The sequence below is a fragment of the Amborella trichopoda genome, chromosome 12, assembly GCF_054954075.1.
Source record: "Amborella trichopoda isolate Santa Cruz 75 chromosome 12, AtrichopodaSantaCruz75HAP2 v2.0, whole genome shotgun sequence".
Taxonomy (NCBI): domain Eukaryota; kingdom Viridiplantae; phylum Streptophyta; class Magnoliopsida; order Amborellales; family Amborellaceae; genus Amborella; species Amborella trichopoda.
In genome coordinates, this window is record NC_142347.1 from 39,563,858 (window position 1) to 39,582,067 (window position 18,210).

Consider the following 18,210-nt stretch of genomic DNA (forward strand, 5'->3'; position numbering starts at 1 on the left):
TCCTAATTAGGGATTCAAGAATTTAAGATAAATATCAACCGTTTAAAGCTTCAAAAACAGTGGATCTATGAAAACTTGAAAATTCACGGTTCAAAAATGCATTACAAAATTACTATTTCCAAAACTTAAAATCCATTTTTTCCGCATGTCTATGCTTCTTGATGTCTAGATGATCAATTTGAAGATATTTGAGCATCAAAACAACCTCTTTTAGTGAAATGTTTGATATAGGCTCAAATTTGATTGTTTAGAATCTTTTCTACGAAATCTATTAGCTATATATATATATATATATAATAATTAAGAAGCACACGTGTTTGCTAATTTTGGTGTCGGAACCCTGGCTGTAAATATATTGCGAAGGGATTTCTTACTCTGGGTAATTTTGCTAAATCAACTAATTTACATTTTAATGATGGAGGGAATTTAATAAATAATACTATTTAAAACATTTAAAAATAAGCTGCGAAAAAATGAACATTTTTTAATTGGCAAATAAATGGTCTCTGTAATCTCTCATACTCCACTCAAGAAGAAAATCTGTAAGTGAATTCTAGAGAGAGAAACTCCGGGAGAGAGAGGTGAGCAGGCTTAAGTCTAGGGAGACGCCAAAATAGAGCAACCGACACATGAAATAGATGAAGATAGAGCAACCGACAAATGAAATGGATGAAGAGAGAGAAAACTAGGGCGAGGTTAGAGGTGGCAATGGATCCATTGGATATACCTAACACGCCTCTGGGTATGGGTCTAGCATTTGAACCCTGGGTTCATTTTGGCTTCAAAATCTAGACCTAAATATGATTCGGGTCCCAGTCCAAGTGGACCCGACCCATACCTGTAAATTGTTGAAGATAAAATACTTCAAGCCCTATTAGTTTGGGTATAGTAAAGATTGCATATGAACTAGTAGTCATTTTTAGCTATTTAACGACAATTGAGATAGTTTGAAATATAATGACGAGTGATTGTGACATTATTGTCAATAATATGAGTACATGATATTAAAAAAAAGGTAAAAAGAAAAAAGAACTCATAGTGGGGTGGTAATAAACCTGTCCAGAATAGGGATATGTTGGGTATGGGTATGTGTTTAACTTTTAAAACAGAGGATATGTTGGGTATGGGTATGTGTTTAACTTTTAGAACCGATAGATCCGAATACCATCGGGTCTTGGTTCAGGGTCTGGGTCCAAAACCTAGACCCGAAGGTCTAAATCCGAGTCGGGGTCCACTCGTATCCGACCCGGTCCCACTCCTACGTGAGGTGAGGAGAACCTGCCGAGGACAGTGAGAGAAAGTAAAGTGAAATTACATTGAGATTTTTAGAAAGACTTGGCGCTTAGAGAGAGAAATGTGGAGAAAACTCATTCGCCGTGTTGAAAGTTGAAACTAAGGTCACACGCGATAAATGCGCGCACTTTGACTTCTCCTTTATATAAGCTTACTCCTTCCCCCTACAATTTATGAGCAAAATCCTGAACCCACTCTCTCTCAAGAAAAAAAAAAAACCATGTCTTGCGCTGTAGTTGCAGGTTCACCAGTCTTCAAGGCCTGTTCTCCATTAAAAATTCACCATCACCTTCAACCTGGTTATCCAGGGTCTCCGTTACGATGTGGGTTTGTTGGTTTCAGAGAAGAGAGCCAAGGTGGAAGCCCTTCTTTGCGACAGATGAGCAATGGAATTAGGGTTTGGGAGGAAGAAGGGTTAGGGTTTTCTCGTGGGGAAGAAGCGGTTAAGGGGATTTTGAAGAGGAAGAGGCCTGCAAGGCTTCAGATCCCCTCTTCTTCTCCTTGTGCTTCTGGTTTTGAGCCGATTGAGCAGGGACCTGATCCGGTTCATGTAGAAAGCGACAGATATTCTGTCATTTGTAAGAGAGGAAGGAGATCAGTCATGGAGGATTGTTATGCTGCGAACCTGGACCTTTACGGTGATTCGAAACAGGCTTTCTTGGGTGTTTTTGATGGCCATGGAGGAAAACGAGCAGCAGAGTTTGCTGCACAAAATATGGGGAAGAACATAATGGAGCTCGCGACCAAGTGTGATGGTGTAGAAGGAATTGGAGATGCTGTTAAGAATGGATACTTAGTCACTGATTCAGAATTCTTGCGAGATAAAGCTCGAGGTGGCGCTTGTTGCGTAACAGCATTAATCCGAGAAGGCAATTTGGTGGTCTCAAATGCCGGCGACTGTCGCGCCGTAATGAGCAGAGGTGGAACTGCTGAAGCCCTCACCTCTGATCACAGGCCTGCAAGAGAAGACGAGAGAGAGAGAATTGAAAGCTTGGGTGGGTATGTGGATCTCCGCCGTGGGGTGTGGAGGTTACAGGGATGCCTAGCCGTGTCACGAGGGATTGGAGATCAGCATTTGAAACAATGGGTATCTGCAGAACCAGAGACAGAGATCCTAAGGATAACCCCCGAATGCGAATTCTTGATCTTAGCTTCAGATGGGCTATGGGAGAAGGTTGGTAACCAGGAGGCGATCGACTTGGCTCGACCCCTATGTGCGACTACTGATAAGCCATCTCCATTATCAGCCTGTAAAAAGCTTGTGGATTTATCCTTAAGCAGAGGATCAGTGGATGATATCAGTGTGATGATAATCCAGTTGAGCCGGTTTGTATGAAGGATTTGATTCTGTGGTGTGAGAAGAAAAAAGCAGCAGCCTCTTTTAGCTGGCTGCGAAAACCACGGAGTTTTAGTATTCCTTCATATTTCATGTCTAACCATTAATTTATTTCTATTCAATTCATTTTTTTTAGTACAATTCATTTCGCTCAAGAACACCATAGAAGTATCAGTTTATTCAATTCATTATTATTATTATTATTATTTTCATCTGAGTTACATCCCCAAGTTTATTGAATTTATTGGAACTTTCGAAAGATCAGAAGTACAGTTTATTTTGGCACATTGGATGCGAGGAGTCGAAGTTCCAGCATGTGTTCTGGCAATCTTCTTTTCTCATGCCATCTTTAGTTGTTTCGGTTTTGTACCGCATTTTGTGTCATTATGCTAGTGTCATTTTATTTGAGCTTTATTTTTGTATCGGATCTTCATCTTCTTCTAGTTATGATCCATTTTATATTGATTGGAGCTTTATTTTTGTATGGGATCTCATCTTTTTCTAGTCATGATCCGTTCTATATTGATTGGAGGTTCATGGTCTTCTAGTTGCGCATGATTCATTCATAATCCATTCTATATGATTGGTCTTCTAGTTACGCATGATCCATTCTATATGATTCATTGTGAACCTGAAGAGAAGCAATAACTTGCATCTGCATCCAAGTTAAAACAATAACTTGCATCTGAATCCAATTTAAAACAATAACTTTATCTGAAATCCAATTTCAGAAGAGAAACAATGACTTGAAGAGAAACAGGATCTAACCCAATTTCTGAACAGAAATAATAACTTTGGAATTTGGTTTGTAATATATGTTTTAATATTCTTTACATTATTGTAAATATTAATAGTCGTTTTGGTCATTGATACTCACTTTTATATCTTCCCATCTTTTTCGAAAAATTTTAAAAATATCTCTAGGTATGAATGTGAATTTTTAAAATCTATTTTTTCCATTAATTTTCAACTTCATTTGAATGTATTTCGTTTTAATCACTATTTACATGCTCTTCATATTTTAGTAGATTTTTTTGTATCTTTTTTATTTTTTTCACAATTTTTTGACTGCTAACGACTTGCCAAGTTAGAACGGTTAAATTGCCGCTTTACTGGTTAAACCGATTAAACTGCTTCTGACCCCATGTCTTGTTAACCATTTCGATTCGATTTTGCGAATACTTGGGGAGAGAGAACGTGAAGGGAGAGAGAGGTTTAGAATAGGTGTATTTTTTTAAGTTTGTTTGGGCTAAAAATATATATTAAAAATGGGTAAAAGTATTCTAGGGAGTTAAAAATATAATAGATAGAATCTTTATGTTGTTAGATAAGTTTTGAAACGTTGGGTATGGAGAAATGACAATTAAAAGTAGTGTCAACCGAGATGTTTTTCCCTATAAAATATATAAAATAAAAGAAAAAATTAAAAATAAAAAAATATTTAAAAATATTTTTATATAACTATTTCTTTTCTAATCGAAGCCGCTCGAAGCATACCTAAAGCGGCCCGAATCTAACCGAAACGGTGGCATCACACTTCTCTTTGCTTTGGTTTATACTTAAAATCCGAACGCTTTGGCCAAAGTGAAGCAAATTTAATAACTTTGCGCTTTTATATTTATAATAAATTTATATACAATTAAGACAAATTTACAGATAAATTTATATACAATTAAGACAAATTTACAGATAAATTTTATTTTTTTATATTTAAAAACTGTCTCATGTAGTTCATGTTTTATAATCAGTTAAGCTCAATTAGTATGTTCATGCTTCTCAGCGTTGTATACCCAAAAAAAGATTTTAAAAATAATTTAAAATAATTAAAATAACCAAATCACCCATGAATAGTATATGAATTTGTAATTTCAATTATTTTTAAAATATTTTTCTAGGCGTACCGGAACATGGATGTACCGAATTGGTCAGAAACATGAACGTACCGAAATTGAGCTTAATTTAATAAGGAGAAAAAGAGATACAACTAAATTACCCTTTATGTTCTAAACAAAAGAACTTGATTGTAACTTATGTAATATAGTTAAACCTACTTATAGGTCTAGATCTAAAATGAATAGTAATTTTAGTGATTCTTCCAACCGTTAGGACTTTAAACAAAAGAACTTGATTGTAACTTATGTAATATGGTTAAACCTACTTCTAGGTCTAGACCTAAAATGAATAGTAATTTTGGTGATTTTTCCAACCGTTAGGACTTTAGAACTTGATAGGATGGTTGAAAATATATATTATTATTTTAAATTTAATATTTTTCTACTAATCATTTTAAGCTAAAATTTTGGGGACATATATTTCAAACAATCTCGTACCATATAATTGTATTTTATATTTTTTAAAATTTAAAATGAAAAAATTACCCTTAGAAATGATGGGGGTATTTCGTTCATTTTAAATTTTATAAAATATTCTTTTTCATATTTTTTCTTGTGGACCCTATTTTTCAGTATATACGTCCAAAATTTCATCTTGATCCAATTCGAAAAAAAAATTAAAATTCATATAGTGATATATATTTTCAACCACCCGATCAAGATCTGATGGGTAAGAGTAGGATTTACATGGAACTATCTTTAAATATCATAAATAAACTAGGATTTACAATGAAACTTCCCAAAATCAAATAACTAGAGTACTAGTATAAGTAATGCGCCACTTATCAATGGCAAATTGGAAAATTCCTTTTGTGTTTTTTTTTTCCTAGGAATGTCAATGTATCTTTAAGTGGTTTCTACAAGGTTGCAACCTTAAACAACCCAATTAAGGCTCCTCCAAATTTTATCATAACATGCAAATTTGGTGTAAAAAATTATTAGGATTATCTGAAAATCTATTTTGATGTCTAATTATAAAATTTTTACTCTAAAAAAATGGTTAAAATCAAATAGATCTATAAACATATATGAAAATCTTGAAATGGACGGCCTAGATAATGTGTTGCGAGATGCACTATTTCTGGGATACAAAGTCTGTTTTGTTTTTGTTTTTGTTTTTTTTCTCATATTCCTACATCTTGATGTCGAGATGATCAATTAGAGGGTTTTTCAACATTAAAATAACAATTTTCGATGGATTTTTGGGGTGCATATGTAATTCTACATTTTAAGGTTGCAACCTTAAATAAACTTTTTCCTTTATTAAAAATTGTTGTATAACAAGGACGGTGTATAGACAATAAAGTTTTTGCAAAACCCGGAAAACATTTGTTGGAATGTTCCATATATTTGCCAAATTTGCATAGTGGTCCAAGCATTTTTTTTCCTGTTTTTCCCTCTTGTTCGATGAGAGCAAAATTGGACTGGTTTAGGGCTATTCGATAGCCCAGGTATCGGACAACCCCAATTCTGGGTTGGTTCGATGTTTTAAACATTAGACCACCCTAAAGTTGGGTGATTCAATATGTGAAACATTGCCTCCTACCATAATAATGATATTTCAAGCTTGGGGTGGTCCGATGTAACATAGATTGGAGCACCCTAAGGTTGGGTAGTTTAATGTTTGAAATATTAGACTAAACAATAGTAATAATTTTTTCAAGCTTTGAGCCCGGTATATGTTTAAAACATTGGATTTACCTAGAATTGGGGTGGTGCAATATCTAAGTTATCAAACAGCCTTAAGGCTCTAAAAGAAAAAAAAAGAAAAAAAAGAAAAAAAAAGTAAAGTAAAGAAAACCCTATTTGATGTTGCTAATACGGGGGAAAATGGGAAAAAATTTCCTTGAAAAAAAGAAAAACAGAAAGGAGAGGAATAGGACAATAGATGGAAAGGAAGAAAACAAAACAAAGCATTGCATCAGTTCCAGCTAATTGCAAATATGGATTTGTTGTAGATTAATAGAAACTTGTATATATTTATTGTGTAATATCTTATTTCCTTTTATGTGTAACCACATTACAAATGTGCATTCATTCTTACACAGTTTGTAACCCTATAAGTTAGGGCGTTGTACATAATTCTACATACAAAACAATACTGATTTATTAGATTTCTCACATAGTATCAGAGCATTGTCATGGTTAATTAGATCTGTTCGGTCTTGCTCATTTTTTTGGTGAAGGCACATATTTTTCAGGCTTTGGTTCTTTTTTATTTACAAGGAGCGCACTTGCAATTAGGAAAGTATATAATGAGGCCATTTACTTTTGGACATGGTTTCTATAAGGCCAGCCTGCATATTGTAGAAATGTGGGTTTGGCAATAAATATATTTTTTCAATATAATTTGATCCTAAGTTTTAGAGAATATATAATCTTTAACATGGGGATCATGAATATGAAAAAATAAATAAATTAAAAATTAGAAATAATAATTATATTAAGAAAACATTTGGACCATTAATTATACTTGTTTTTAGATGGACCACCTATTTGCATCTATCTTTAAGATGGATGCTTTATACCTCTGGACCGTATATTGTTGAAATGCGGTCCAACCCGCATGAAACAATTTTTCTTTAATTTTTGTCAAGTTTTGGAGCAATTTAAATGGAATAATATTTCAATTAATTATATTACCCAAATGTGGGTATATGTCGAGAATACAAGAGGTTGCAATCCCTTGATTATAGGGATCTATTTAACAAAAATAGAAATAGTACATCGATACAAAATCCTAAGTAATTAGAAAGTGTACATCAATACAAAATCCTACGGAATTAGAAAGTGTATAAAAATTCAAAATTTAAAATTCAAGATTTGAATTTCAATTCAAAAGTTTTGGTAACTTCTAACACCCCGCCTCAAGTTGGAGTGTAAACATTGAGTACACCCAACTTGCCTACGAGAAATTGAAATAGCTCCTTTCGAAGAGCTTTTGTGAATATATCGGCTCGTTAAGAAAACCTAATTAGGACGTAGCAGTACGAATGAGATCTTCTTGAATTTTTTCATGAACTATATGACAGTCAAGTTCAATATGTTTTATGCGCTCATGAAAAATTGGATTGACAACAATGTGTATGGCTGATTTGTTGTCACAATAAAGCATTATGGGGCCATTATGAGAAATACCAAGATCGGATAAGAGGTATTTTAGCCACGTAAGTTCACATGATGTAACTGCTATGGAACGATATTCCGCTTCTGCGAATGATCGTGAAACGGTCTGTTGTTTCATAGTTTTCCAAGATAGGGGGCTGTCTCCTAGCATAGTGCAATAGCCAATAGTCGAGCATAATGCAATAGCCAGTAGTCGAGCACAGTGCAATAGCCAGTAGTCGAGCATCAGGTCATTGGGCAACTAGCCCAATCAAAGTCACAATAGGTAGAGAGTTGTAGTAAGCAGAGAGAAAAATTCCTTGGGCTAGGTGTCCCTTTTAAATAATAAAGAATTTGAGTAGCAGCATCTAGGTGTGATTTTTCAAGGTTGATTTATGAATTGGCTGAGGATGTGGACATGGAATACAATATTTGGCCTTGTGATTATGAGATATATAAGCTTACCAATCAACTGTAGGTAAGGTGTGAGACCATTTAAAAGAGGTCCATCTTTGGCATTCAATTATAAATTTTGTTTCATAGAGAAAGCCACAGATTTTGCAGCCAAAAGATCCATATCTTGAAGGATCTAATTAGTATATTTCCTTTGTGTGCGAAGAATTCTTTTTTTAGAACAAAGAACCTCAACATCAAAAAAGTATGTCAAAGGACCTAAATCCTTGATATGAAATCAATCACTAAGAAAGGTCTTGATAATATTAATAGAATTACTATAATTGCTAATGATCGTGTCATCTACATAAACCAGGACATATGTGCATGAATTGCAAGGAATGTTGGTGAATAAAGAGTAATCCACATTTGATTGAACATATCCTGTTGCTAGTAATGCATCAGAAATTTGGCAAACCATTGTCTAGAAGTCTGCTTAAGTCCATAAAGGGACTTATTCAAATGGAAACTCGGTGCTCTCCTTTATGTGAAAAACCCATTGGTTTCTTTATGAATACCTCTTCATGTAAATTACCATGCAAAAATGCATTTTAAATATCCAATTGGTACAATGATTAATTTTAATAGCAGCAATTGCAAGAAGACAACGAGCAGTTGTAAGCTTTGCTACATGAGCAAAAGTTTCATGATAATCGAGCTCCTCTTGCTGGTTATGTCCTTTGGGAACCAATCGAGCGTTGTAATACTCGATAGACCTATCAGCTTTATATTTATCTTGTAGACTCATTTGCAACAATGTGTCTTTTTTTGGGAGGTAGTTCAACCAAGGACCATGCGTTATTGGCTTCTAATGCAGTTATCTCTTTGCTCATGACTTCTTTCCAAGTAGGATAAGGGGATGCTTGTTTGAAAGAAGTGGGTTCAATTTTGGTAGAAATGGAAGTAGTAAAAGTTTTGCAAGAGGCTGAAAGTCTGTCATAGGAGATGACAGAACTTAAAGGATAACAAACATCTTGAACTGGTTGAGGAGAAGTTGTAGTAGGTTGAGAATGCACAATGATGGAATAATGGTAATCTTATAAATATTTTGGAGGATGGCGAGACCGATCGGAACATAGGGGGGGATTTGTAGGTATATATGGTGATGAAGACGGTGAGGGAAGCGTGATTGAGGTTGGAGATGAAGGTGACTGCTCAACAATGTGGGTTGAATCAGCTGGGTATGGTAATATGATGTTGGTAGGAATGTCAGGTAATGGATGTGGGAGAACAATGTTTAATGGGTTTGAGGATGATGAAGACTCAAAAATTGGGAAGCAGTGTTATGAAAAATGACATCTTTGCTAGTAAAAACATTGTGGTTGTCAATATCATACAAACGGTATGCTTTTGACCATAAGGTAACTAATTAATATATATTGGCGTGACTTGGTGTCAAATTTATGTTTGTGATGTATGTTATAGACATAACAAAGGTAGCCAAAAACCCTTAATTGTTTATATGATGGAGGAGAATTAAAGAGAGCCTCATGTGGGCTTTTCCATTTAAAATAAGGATAGGTAAGCAATTGAGACGTTATGCCGCTGTAAGAATACAATCTCCCCAAAAAGAAAGAGGTAATAAATTAGCTTGAAAACATAAAGCCCGTGCAACCTCAAGGAGGTGACAGTGTTTATATTCAACATTGTCATTTTGTTGGGGTGTTGCAGTACAAGAGTGTTGATGAAACACACTATTTATTTGAAAAACATTACGCATATCTTTGGAGAAAAATTCAGTTCCATTGTTTATTCGAATGGACTGAATTAAGCAATGGAATTATGTTTTCACTAAGGCAAAAAAATATTTTAAAAATTAATTTGTTTCAGATTTTTGTCGTATTATAAAAATCCAAGTGCTACGACTAAAATCATCCACCAAAGTCAAAAAATAATGTGCTCCTGAACGAGATGGAGTTGTATAACCACCCCATGTATTACAATGAAATAGTTAAAAATGACACGTTGTAGAAGTCGAACTATTAGGAAAAGGAAGTCGCAATTGTTTTGCCCTCGCGCATACGTGACAATGACAATTATTAGAGAAAAAATATCCGAGTGTTTTTAATAAAAATGTAAATGAGCATGAGAAGGGTGACCTAGGCTCCACAGATCCATAAGGTTCGAACTATGAACTAGGGATGCAAAGCCAGCTTTGAGTGGATAAAAGATATAAAGGGCATTGTGCTCTCTACCCGCTCCAAACGTCTTCCTCGATAACCGGTCCTGAAAAATACAATGGTAAGAGAAAAATGTTATTAAGCATTGTAGATCAGAGATAAGCTTTTGAACATAAAGTAAATTGTAGGAGGAGGATGGTACACATAAAACATTGTGCAAAGGTATTTGTTCTGAAAGAATGACAATGCCAATATGAAGAACATATACCATTTGGTAGTTTCACAAGATTAGTGGGTGATGAAGGCTCTATAGATGAAAGAAAAGATGGAGAACAAACAATGTGGTCAGTGGCAACACTGTCTATGAGCCATGTATCATTGAATGAAGAAAAGGTAGAAACAGAGATTACCTGCGAGATTAGCCAAGTGACTTAAACTACCTGCCTGTAGTAGTTGCAAAAGTTGACGGTGTTGGTCTGTTGTAAATTGAGGGGTTGCAGTGTATGTAAGTTAGTTGATGGAAGGAATTGCAGTGGTTTCAACATCAAAGGCACAGGGCATGTTTTGTCGTTTTGGATAGCCCATGAGTTTGAAACATCGGTCCTTGTCACAATCACAATGCAACAATGGGGGTGTACAAATCTTCTTTTGGGAAATATTATAGCTTGCAGTGGGTTTTACAAGTGCATGAGATTGAACCATAGCAAAGGTTGTAGCTTCGGGTGCAGCGATTGTTATACGTCATTTTTGACATACTTACATCTCCTACACGAATAAGGAGAGAGCCGGTGATGGCTTGGTCCTACCAGTATTTAAGACACTTACAGACCAAAGTTGTATCGTGAAATAGGCCTCAAGCTAGACAACCTGTGAGGAGTATTATCGTACAAAGGGAAGACTTTACAACTGTAGCCCTATGATATGGCTTCAGAATAGTACCAGACCACCGCCATTGCGTTAGGAATGTCAAAAAACCCATAAGGACTAAATTTGGGCTCAATCGGATCACCCAAAAGGGGGCCTACGCTCAAACTGCTTCAAAACGGGTAGATCTTACACTATCGCGGTGCGGCTTCACTGAACCAGTCCCCAAACACAGAGACTGCAACATCACATCTCGAGAGGGACTTCAAGGACCTACAAAACCACAATGCCTTCATCTAGAACCAGAAAAAGCTCAAATTTGGACACGTTCTAGATCGCGGCAACCCCATCATTTTGACATAGGGCATGCACTGTGACATGACCCAGAGTCAAAGTTTTTCTAGAAAGAAGGTGAGCGCAAAACTAAAAGAATCAGGGTTTTAAAAAGAAGACATCTCGAACCTCGTAAGTCACAACTTCAGATCCACGCATCGGGTCATCATCAAAATGGGTTCAATACAACCACCTCACGAAGAGCTGCAAACTGGTATAATTGTTGTACTTGATCCAATGATAAGCACAAATCCCAAGGTTACAGGAAAAGCAAGTTTACTCGGTCGTTAGAATGCCTTTTTTCAGTAACCTCCCAAATTAGGAAATATCGCAAATGAAGACCAAAATGGACTAAACTTGGTACAAAACAATTGTGACAGTCTCCCATTTCATTTGCAAATAAAATAAAGGTTCAAGGCATCACAAGATGAATAGCATTGGTGACCAAGGTTCACGAATCTGGCCGGACTTCAACCCTATGGGAAAAGGCTGCCTCAACACGATTAAAGGGCATCAAAATGCTCAGAATCGAACAAGCATTGAACATATAATGGTAAATTGCTGGAGGATCTGGCAAAGCTTTCCAAAACCATCGCTACAAGTTTCCGAAAAAGCTTCCAGGATCTGGCAATGGCGGAACGACCCTCAGACAGGGATGGTTTCGTCATTAGCATAACAGATTTTAGGCACGTTTTGGTCATTGTATCTAATTTGGGGATTTTTTTTAATTTATTTAATTATAATTAAGCTTAGTTTTTGAACATTCACCCTTGTTTGGTGAGTTCTCTATATAAACAATCTTAAGTCGCTTGTAAAAGGGCGGATTATTCTTCACTAAAACTGAGGCATAACGCTTATTTTCACTCGTATTTTACTTTGAAAACGCTTAATCCTATCGAGAGGAGAGAGAAAACTTTTAAAGAGAGAAATACCCTTGAGTGCGCGGTCCCATTCCCTCTCAGAGAGAAAAAATATCTCTGAGTGAAGGAACCCATTCTCTTTCTTTCCTAAGCAGAGCTGCATCCCGAGCCCTCTCTCTCCTCCTCTACACGTCATCTGCCCCCGCACAGTAACCCGCATCCGCAACAGACGCGCGATCCCGAGTGAAGCCATGAGTTCTAACCCTTGGGTTCTCTCGCACCCTTCCACTAGCTAGTCAGCCTCTCTGAGGGAATCGTCACAGAGAGGGATAATTGAGTCCCATCACAATTGCAAGCACGAGAGAGAGAAGATATATTTTGAAAGCCTGAAGAGAGTCCCCATCCAAACTGCACTGATAGACAGCCGGAGGACTTCGTGATTGTTCTAAAAGGGCGAACCGCTCGGGTGTGTCCCCCCGAACCCCAAACGGCGAGGTAATCGTCTGAACGTACCCCCACCACAAAATCTCTCTTATTGTTGATATCTATCCGCACTTAGGACAGTCTGCTCACGCATACCCACAAGTGCCCCTCACGCTCGGACCCTCCCTGGTTGTTCGAGAGAGATTTTTCTCCCCCGCGTGCGCACACCTGTCCGTGTGAGGACCGACATGAAACCAGAGCCCGACCAGAGATACGTAAATTGATTTGACGATGTCATTCTTCTTGAAGAACAAGGGAGTAGGCATTGACAAACGTTGGTAGTGGATCGATGAGTAAAATGTTACTCCGCACCACACTGCAGGACTCATTAAGACCCATCAAACGTTGCAGAAGTCTTTCTTGTTGGATATAACTGTTGAGATTTCTAAGTGCCCCACAATAACATGCGGTAAAAGAGGTGAGAGAAGCCAACTCATCCCATTTTTTCAATTGAGTGAAGTAAGAGGCAATTGAGAGTTGCTTTTGTTGGAAAGTGGCTAAAAATTTCTTGATTTGATAAAGTTGGGGGGCATTACTTGGTGAAAAATGGTCTCCCAAGTCAGTCCACACTTCATGTGCTACAAAGGCAAACACAATACTCTTGAGATATTTGGACAAGGTATTAAGAAGCCAAGACGATATCATGTCATTACATCCCTCCCAAAAGGACAAAGATGGCGAAAAAAACTTTGGTTTAGATAAAGTTCCATCAATAAAGGCAAGCTTACTAGGTGAAAAGTTGTGGGGCATTACTAGGTGAAAAATGATATGCCAGGTCAGTCCACACTTCATGTGTTGTAAAGGCAAACACAATATTCTCTGCGAGATCTTTGGACAAGGTATTAAGAAGCCAAGACAATATCATATCATTACATCTCTCCCACAAGGACAAAGACCGAGAAGAAGACATTGGTTTAGATAAAGATCCATTAATAAAGGCCAGCTTGTTTTTGGTAGTTAGGGCCATGTGCATGGCACGAACCCAAGTAGAATAATTCTCTCTTGCCCCGGTGAGAGGATGTGAAACAAGAACAGTTTCTGGACTGTCGGAATGATGTAAAATAAGGAGAATCCATGGTGGGGTTCACTCATGGCTCACAGAACTTTGAAGAAAAAACAAAAAAGGCAGTAGTGTAATATCTTTCAAGTTTACAGGGCGTGTGATCAAGAAGGCTTAACGAAGATAAAGGTACAACAGCAAAGCAAAAAAAAATGCAGCAGGGAGGAGAAAATTGTGTAGTCTTCCCAAGTGATGCAAACGATATTGTTGCAGTAGCCTTGCTTTTGGTCTCCAATACCTCTTGCAGTGCAACTGGTATGCCATATCAAGAGCTGGTGTCTTCAAAAGACCCACGATGCAAAAAATAGGAGGTCAAACGGTGGTAGAGAAAGAGAAGAGGGAGAAGGTCCCAAATGATGAGAGAGAAACTTGAAGACCCAAAATGACAGGGAGAAATGATACACGTAAGAGATGGAGGTTTCTTCAAAAACTGTTTTAGGCGATAGAATCAAGACGGCTGCTCTCATAAAATATCAAGTTTTGGAGCTATTTGAATGGAATAATTTTTCAATTAATTGTACTATCCAAGCGTGGATACATGTAGAGAATATATGAGGTTGCAATCCCCGATTGTAAGGATCTATGTAACAAAAATAGAAAGAGTACATCAATCTAAAATCTTAAGAAATTAGAAAGTGTACATCAATACAAAGTCTAAAGAATGTGCACATAAATTTAAAATTTGAAATTTAACATTTGAAATTCAATTCGAAAGTTTTGGTAACTCCCGATACAAGGTGGTCACAATAAATCTTGACCATCGGATGTGAAATTGGGTGGCTGCATTTATTTCATTGACCAAACTCAAAGTTAAAAAAAAAATTTCTCGAAATTTGTGACATACACAAACTATCAGATTTCACATCGAATGGTTATAAATAATTATGATCTCCCTATTCCAAAGGTAAATAGTCCCATTGTAGTAAAAAGTTTATATAAGGATGTAATCTTATAATGTAGAACTACGGATGTCCCTAAACAATCCATTGGAAAAGGTAGTTTTAATGTTGAAAAACCCTTTGATTGATTATCTCGACATCGAGATGTATGACTATGAAAAATAAAAAGATTTTAAGTCTAAAAAATAGTGTATTTTACACCATAATATCTACATCGTCCATTTTCAATATTTTCATATATTTATAGATCTACTTGATTTTAACCATTTTTGAAAGGGTGGGGTTTGTATAGAGCCTAGGCTCTAAACCATCAAATTACAGCCTACCTTCAAATAGTATCGAGAAATGTGGTTTCAATATTGAAAATCTTTGTGATAGCCTTAAAATATATTTACATATTTATTTATAAAGTTTAAAGATTCAAAAATAGTGTAGATCAACATATCTATGAAAACTTGAAAATCTTGAAAATTGACGGTCCAAAAATGAGTTACAAAATACACTATTTCCAAAACTTGAAATCTATTTTTTTCTCATATCCATGTATCTTGATGTCAAGATAATTAATTTGAAGATATTTAGGCATCAAAACAACATCTTCTAATGAAATTTTTGAGCTAGGCTCAAATTTGATTGTTTAGGGCCTTGGATCTATATAAGCTTTTCTTTTTTTAAAATTTAAAATTTTATAATTAGATATAAAAATAGATTTTGAGATAATCATAATAACATTTTACATCAAAATTATATACCATGATAAAATTTAAAAGGCACCTTACCTCTACACCTACGGAGGCGTTCGCATGCCAACTGCGCCCCTCATCGTATACAATCCCTCCTTACAATGGTCGCACCCAGGGTTTTGGGGTTAATGGGCTCTTTAGATATGAGGACATTGCTACTTGCCGTTGGAAAGAGATTGGCCACCCATGAGACCACGAAGTCCACTTGTTCTTTTCCCAAAATACATCGAAGGTAAATTTTAGGAAAAGAAAAAAGAAATGATCTAGAGCTAAGGTCAATGGACCTGGACTTGAACTCGACCTGGGACCCGAGACCAGTCCCAACTCGGGTCTGAATATGGGTTAAAAATTGGGATCTTGTGGGTCGTGTCCGGGGCCAACTTTTGGACCTGAATACTATTCCGGTCCTTGTCTCGGTCCGTGTGGATCCACCCCGAATAGTGCTATGATTTTAAATTATATTTAATATATAATGCCTTGATAATATTTAAAGAAATATAACTATATAAACATAATATTGATATATATTATGTTAAATTATAATACCCGGATCCGAATCCGGTTGAACCCAAACTCGACCCGACCTTACCCATTGGCACCCCAACGTAGAGCACAAGAAACACTCACGACAATCCCATTCGATAGCGACTACCACAATCCATTTGATGGACGATCATATCAAGGGTAGTACAAGTTCAAAATTAACTGTTCTATTTGATATCCATATGGTGAATCAAAGACATTTTGCAACATTTTTAAGTACAAAAACCCCCCGATTAGGTTTTTGGGGTGTGAAACAAATAGTGTAGTATGGTCCTCAGGATTGCTATACATGCAACCCCATGCCTTTTTCATGCCTCCGGGAATTTGAATTACATGCCTCCATTATGACATGAATTCGAAGAACATACTTTATTTGTGATAAAATAGTCATTTTCTTTGTTTTCAATTATACTATAAAGCCTCTTAGATTTCTCTCCATGGAAGTTATAGCTGACTAAATTAATAAAACCAGAACAAGAATATTAGTTTAAGTAGTGGTTTTTAATTTTTAGATATGGGAGAAGATTGAAGAGAATATTTGTTTAAGTTAATATTTGTTTTATAATTTGTATTTTTTTTATGTTGTCTAGTTAAATTAAGTGAGAGCAACGCTAATACTGAGAATGGTTTTATCAGAAATACAAATTGATAAATTATTTTCTTTTTCAATTGTACATTATATTTTCATCTTTTAATGATAATAGGAGTAATTTTGATTTTGAATAAACGCATACTAATATTTTTGGGAAATAGTTGATAGAGCTACAACCCTATCAAAATTAATAAAGCCTCACCTTATATTTATGGGAAATGGTTGATAGAGCGACAATGCTATCAAAATAAGTAAAGCCTCACCTCATAACTCATTAAAAATTAAATCTAGAAAAACTTTACACCAATCAAGCTCTAAAAACAGTATATATTATAGCAAATTATTTACATTGTCCATTTCACCCTAAAAATAAGTGTTCATAGGTCCACAAGATCTGTACCATTTGTTGAGTTTAAAATTTCATTGTTGGTGTTGGAAATTGATTTTCGAGTCATAATGGAGATTTCCATTGTCAAAAATACTTTCTGAACAAGGATGTGAAGTGATGTTTTATTTTGTTTTCATAAAGCCTAGGCCATATAGAAACTTGATCCTATATTTTTTTTAGCATTAAAACATCTTATTTAACTTTTTTTTTTCTTTTTTTTTTTAATATTATGATAGTTGGATTAGTAGTGTTTTTTATTTTGTTTATCGCTGCTCCTCTCCTAATTCTCTCCAATTTTATCTGCACATGTATTATTGTCTAGCTCAAAAATGTTGTCAAGCTCAAAATTCACTTGTAATTTTCGGCAAACTCTTTGGCAGCCAGCTAAGGGAATCAAATTGGCAATAGCTAGCTACAAATGATGAATAGGAATAGGAAGTTGATTAATATTTGGCTCTAAATGGAAAGCAACCAGGTAAGTGGAAAGCAACCCACATTTTATACACTGAAAATTGTGTTTTGTTGTCGAAGAAATAATCGAAGGTTGTTCGGGTGTGATTTTGACCATTAATTGAATGTTGAACTTGATTGAAATTTTAAAAATTACACAAGATTAGTTGAAATTCTCCATATATACCCTCCCCTCTCCCTAAAACCTTCATTTCCCTTTAACATCTCCGAAAAATGTAGAAATTTGACCTAAACCAACATATATTTTTTCTTTAGAGAGATAAACATCGTCTCGCATGATTCTTTCAACTCACCCCTCTCCCGATACTCTATCTTTGCTCCCTCTGTGCATCTCTCCCATAGGGTGAGGCCGACTTACTTGGTTACTCATGCTGTGCTCTGATACCACTTGTTGTGCACGGAAGCTCTAAACTCGATAGGTTAATATTTGACAAATAAGGTATAAGAAATAAGGCATGAAACATATATAACAAGAGCACAAAGATTTACGTGGTTCACCCAAAAGGGCGACATCCATGAGCACGACAAACATAAATCCAATATACCAATGAAAGTTATATCAAAGATTTGGGAAAAAACCTCGACAAAAATCTCAAGACAGCCCTTTTAAACCTACTCTCCCAAATGGTACCATGCCGATTCACTCATCTCTATTTCATAACTAGACCATTGTATAGCAAGAGAACAACTTTGAGAGCAAATAAGAATTTATCTCATTAAAAGGGAAAATAACCCAAATCTCCATGGAAACCGCTTCTTTACAAAAAACCAACCT

At 35.8% G+C, this 18,210-nt stretch overlaps 1 protein-coding gene and 1 long non-coding RNA gene across 2 annotated transcripts; one reads left to right on the forward strand and one right to left on the reverse strand.

Annotated features, from left to right (window-relative positions):
* The first annotated feature begins 1,466 nt into the window (after positions 1-1,466).
* LOC18446927 (putative protein phosphatase 2C 53) lies at positions 1,467-2,770 on the forward strand. Its single transcript, XM_006857031.4, has one exon. It carries the CDS (start codon positions 1,514-1,516, stop codon positions 2,627-2,629), a length of 1,116 nt encoding a protein of 371 aa, XP_006857093.2. The 5' UTR covers positions 1,467-1,513; the 3' UTR covers positions 2,630-2,770.
* Positions 2,771-9,976: 7,206 nt separating this feature from the next.
* Positions 9,977-15,858, reverse strand: LOC148779584 (uncharacterized). The gene is made up of 2 exons (XR_016045826.1): positions 15,478-15,858; positions 9,977-10,305 (listed from the first exon to the last, which is right to left on the reverse strand). It is a non-coding gene; the product is annotated as an uncharacterized LOC148779584 (long non-coding RNA).
* Positions 15,859-18,210: the final 2,352 nt, after the last annotated feature.

Coding starts and splice junctions, on each gene's coding strand:
- LOC18446927 (XM_006857031.4), top strand. CDS start 1,514: ATGTCTTGCGCTGTAGTTGCAGGTTCACCAGTCTTCAAGGCCTGTTCT.